A 4,865-nucleotide genomic window follows, 5' to 3' on the forward strand; every position below is an offset into this window, starting at 1 on the left:
TTCCCTTGACCTTGCTCTTGGCCCTGCTAAGGAGTCTACAGGTTTGAACCAGTGTTTCTTCTTTTCTCCTCTATTTTTAAAGCTCTTCCCAGGCACCAACTTCCTAGCACCTGAATGTGAGTTCTACCCATATTCCCCACAGGGAGGGTACTGAAGACTTCCTCTTTGCCTCTCATTGGCCTTCTCATCTAACGCTCACTGGGCGCAGGCCCTACCTTGAGGGCCCTCGGGGCAACAGAGCACACCTGTTCCTTCTGATGATTAAAAACAGACCCAGAGGCCCTTCCATTTGAACCTCTCCTTGCTGGTAATTTTTGTCTTCTGGGGAACAGGCGTGCCTAGGTGGAACCCGGATTTAAAGAGTAGAGTTTAATGATAAACACCTGTTGCCGAGTTGTGCCCTGGGGGAACAGGTATGAAATTGGGTATTTTCTTCATCTTCTATTTTTAATCTATGTTTGATTTAATTTTTTAAATCTATGTTTTAATATTGACCGAATTTGTGTCTGATTACTAACTTGTGAACCCACTGAAACTGCTAGCTTTGTGGGGAGTGGAGATTGGGGAGGAGAAAACTCACCTGCACAGGTCTCCTCGCAGCCTGCCCCAGATGCACAGATGCTTTAACTGAAGAGCATTACGGCCTAGCGAGCGTCCCCCGTGGCGCGGGAGGATTGGGGGAGGCAGCATTCTGTTCTCATGCATGGGTTGAGGCTTCCCCATCTGCTTCTTTTGAACAAGTGTTTTTTTCCCCCCCCGAGTGTGGTGGCCAGTCCCTGGAAGTGATCAGGTTAACATGCCCACTCAGCTGGAGATTGCCATGAACATCATGATTAGAATCTTCCACCAGTACTCCTGCAAGGAAGGGGACAGATTCAAGCTCAACAAGGGGGAACTGAAAATGCTCCTGCAGCAAGAGCTCACGGAATTCCTCTCGGTGAGTGGCAGCTTACACATGCAAGGGTAACCCGTACGGTCTCCTACCACTCTGCCACAAACAGTGCGATTGATTTTGGGTTGTTTTTAATGTTTATTTTTGGGAGAAAGAGACAGAGAGAGAGCACTGGGGAGGGACAGAGACAGGGAGACCGAGGACCTGAAGCGGTCTCTGTGCTGACAGCAGTGAGCCCGATGCCGGGCTCAAACTCTGGAACCTTGAGATCATGACCGGATCTGAAGTCGGCTGCTCAACCAACTGAGCCCCCGAGGTGCCCCTCAACAGTGCAGTTTGCACTGAGATTCAAAAGCCAGGCAAGCAAACAGTAGAGGCCTTGGTTTTCTGTGTACTGTCAATTCCTGAACAACACAGGTTTAGCCTGCGTGGGTCCTCTTCTCTGTGGATCTTTTACAGTGCAATCCTCCTGTAAGTGTATTTTCTCTTACGATTTTTTTAAATTTTTTAATTTTTATTTTAAAAAACAATTTTTTTTAACGTTTATTTATTTTTGAGACAGGGAGAGACAGCATGAACGGGGGAGGGTCAGAGAGAGAGGGAGACACAGAATTTGAAGCAGCCTCCAGGCTTTGAGCTGTCAGCACAGAGCCCGACGCGGGGCTCGAACTCACGGACCGCGAGATCATGACCTGAGCTGAAGTCGGCCACTTAACCGACTGAGCCACCCAGGCGCCCCTCTTAGGATTTTCTTAATAACGTTTCTCTCCTCTAGCTCTCTTATTGTAAGAGTACAGTATATAATACCTATCACATACAAAATATGTGTTAATCTACTGTTGATGTTATCAGTAAGCCTCCTGTCCTCAGCAGGCTATTAGCAGTGAAGCATTTGGGAGGTCACAACTTTCTGGGGAGTCAAAAGTTGCGCACAGATTTTCATGTCTTTAGGAGGGGTGGGCCGCCCTAACCCCTGTGTTGCTGGAGAGTCAGCTGGATGTAGGCATGGACCCTTCTCCATATCGCCTGTGGCTAGAGTTTCCCAGGGTTGTAAATGATATTTAGGCTTTCCTCAATTATTCAACATTCCTGGGCAGCAAAGAAGCAGCTAGTTTTACCAGGAGTTTTTGTTATAACTAGTGGCCCTAGTTACACCTGGGGCTTTGTCTAGTTGTCTATAAAATTAATATTATGTATTATGCCAGAAATGAAGCCCAGGGGACCTTACGCTGTGGTGACAAATACTTAGCTTTGTCAGGAAGCAGAGGCTGATTCTGCGTGACAGAAAGGGTGTGTCTGGCCAGTGACCAGTTGGGTAGCAAAGAGATTCACATCTCAAAATAGCCAGGAGTTGATAAATCTACACGTGAAGGCTTACAATGAAGTGTTTGGGGGCTCTTCCCTTCTGAGGAAAACTTTACTCTGATGTTTATGGGGCTGCCTTGAATTGACTGGAGCACAACGTGCTGCCCTGGCGTGATGTTATTTGTCCAAACCCTGTATTAAGACTCTAGTGTTTGTAATCACAACACTCTTTTCTCCTCCGCCCTCTTTAGGAAAACGTTAAAGTCAAAATTTTTTTTCAGGGGCACCTGGGTGACTCAGCCGGTCAGTCAGCTCAGGTCACGATCTCACGGTTTACGAGTTTGAGCCCCACATCGGGCTTTGTGCTAACAGCTCAGAGCCCGGAAGCTGCTTCAGATTCTGTGTCTCTTTGCCCCTCCCCTACTCGCTCTCTGTCTCTCTGTCTCTGTCTCTCTCAAAAATAAATAAACATTAAAAAAAATTTAAAAAATACTTTTTCAAGTAATCTCTATGCCCAGTGTGGGGTTTGCACTCATGACCCTGAGATCAAGAGTCACATGCTCTACCGACTGAGCCAGCCATGCACCCCTAAAGTAAAAAAATTTTAACATAGTAATTCTTTAAAAACAATTTTTTTAAGTTTATTTATTTATTTTGAGAGAGACAGAGACAGCCCGAGGTGGGGAAGGGCAGAGAGAGAGAGAGAGAGAGAGAGAGAGAGAGAGAGAGAGAGAGAATCCCAAGCAGCCTCCTTGCTGCCAGCCTAGAGCCTGACTTGGGTTTGAACTCTCCAAACCATGAGATCATGACCTGAGTCAAAACCAAGAATCAGACGCTTAAACTGACTGAGCCACCCAGGCGCCCCTAACACTGTAATTCTCCACAGTACCTTTTTAGTGATTTTCGGAGTCCCCAGGAACTTTAAAAATTTTTTTTTCAAATTCTGGTCCCACCTTGTGTTCCACACTGATGATGCAGAGACAGACTGCTTGGGATTCTCTCTCTCTCCCTCTGTCTCTGCCCCTCCCCTGCTCTCTCTCCTCTCTCTCTCTCTCTCTCTCTCTCTCAAAAGAAATAAATAAACTTAACATTTTTTCTCATCGACTACCAATCATAGGACAAGTGAGTGCTTCCTAGTCCCACCCTTTCTGGACCCTGACCCCTCTATGGGCTCCGTGTTGTACTTTGCGCCCCTAACATGCAGTCCTCCTTACAAGATGTATACTTCATTAGGTGCCTCTTTTGTGTGTGTCTGTCAAGTGTTGTGCTAAGTAAGGCTGTCAGATAAAATATTGTACTTCCCACGCAGTATTTGGGACATACTTACAAAATTACTTATTGTTCATCTGAAATTCACATTTAACTGGCTGTCCTATACTTTTATTTACTAAATCTAGCAACCTGGTGTTGAAGTACGCCCCAACTTTGTGGGGAGATATTTTCCTCATTTTATAAATAAGGAAATTAAAAAATGTTAAGTGATTTGCTCACAGTTGCATTGTTGGTAAATGGTAGAGCCACTTACTATCCCCTTTTGGCTTTAAAGCCTGCTTTGTTCCATGTCTCCTGTTCTGGCCCTCAACCTTTGAAGTTGCGTAAATGCATTTTCAGGATCAACAGCTCACTCTGATGCTGTTTGCTCTTCTCGGTGTGAATTATATGGCCTGAGCCAGAATTATGTGGCCAGAATTACATGGCTCTGGGGCAGAAGGCTACACTCATTTAGAATCGGTGCTTGCTTTCAATCTACCTGCAAATGGGCTCTTGGAAATTGCCCTTAGATTCTGAAATGGAAATTAAAACTTTAGTGTAAATAAAAGGACAATGCAATTTCATTCTGAACCTCAAAGCCTGGGAGTTAGTAACGTTCTCTTTCCTTTTAGTGCCAGAAGGATCCCCAGTTGGTTGATAAGATAATGCAGGACCTGGATGCCAATAAGGACAACGAAGTGGATTTTAATGAATTCGTGGTCATGGTGGCAGCTCTGACAGTTGCTTGTAACGATTACTTTGTGGAACAACTGAAGAAGAAAGGAAAGTAAAGATAAGTAGTAAGCTGACCTAAGGGCAGAAATCTATCCATAGTTATTTGCTTCCTGTTCATCTGCAGTCTTCAGACCTATAGTTATAGTAATGCCATTAATAGAAATAATATACATATAACTAATTGCTAGCATTATTAAATGGTGTGTACCTGAATATATTGATTTAAATATTCCAAATCTTATAGGCCCTGCTCGAAATCTTCCTGTCCCATTAAGGATGTTGTATGCCTTTTTGTGTCTGTCAAAGAGCAAGCGTCACAAAATTTCACCACTTCCAAATGAGACGGAAGCTTAGCACACTTCTAAGAGACACTTCTCACCCTGAAACTGTATCTGGAACTTCTTATCCCATGAATGAAAAGAGGTGGCTCTCCCACCCTCTGGTGATTCTGCTTCACATGGAAGAGGCTGCGCAGGTCTGTAAGCAGAAAGGCTGATAAACAGAAGGGCTGGCTTTGTCAGTGAGATAGGTCAGGAGAGGGCGCCATATTCAGAGCTAGGTATTCAAGCCACAAGAGCTGAAGCCAGCAGCTCTTGAAGGCTGGTGTATAAGTACCTTCCTTTGCTCCTTGGGTCCCCTAATTCTGGGGCATGTATTTTACACCACTTCCCAGGGCTTCCCC

At 45.0% G+C, this 4,865-nt stretch overlaps 1 protein-coding gene across 1 annotated transcript; it reads left to right on the forward strand.

The window, feature by feature from the left end:
* The first annotated feature begins 796 nt into the window (after positions 1–796).
* Positions 797–4,239, forward strand: S100Z (S100 calcium binding protein Z). The gene is made up of 2 exons (XM_047069462.1): positions 797–937; positions 4,081–4,239. Exons 1-2 carry the CDS (start codon positions 797–799, stop codon positions 4,237–4,239), a joined length of 300 nt encoding a protein of 99 aa, XP_046925418.1.
* The last annotated feature ends 626 nt before the right edge of the window (positions 4,240–4,865 follow it).

Source organism: Lynx rufus, unplaced genomic scaffold (genome assembly GCF_022079265.1).
Source record: "Lynx rufus isolate CCGP_SWC_20201006 ecotype Redwood Valley unplaced genomic scaffold, mLynRuf1.p SCAF_1, whole genome shotgun sequence".
NCBI lineage: Eukaryota > Metazoa > Chordata > Mammalia > Carnivora > Felidae > Lynx > Lynx rufus.

Coding starts and splice junctions, on each gene's coding strand:
- S100Z (XM_047069462.1), top strand. CDS start 797: ATGCCCACTCAGCTGGAGATTGCCATGAACATCATGATTAGAATCTTC. Junction 938..4,080: donor AGCTCACGGAATTCCTCTCG/GTGAGTGGCAGC, acceptor CTTTCCTTTTAG/TGCCAGAAGGATCCCCAGTT.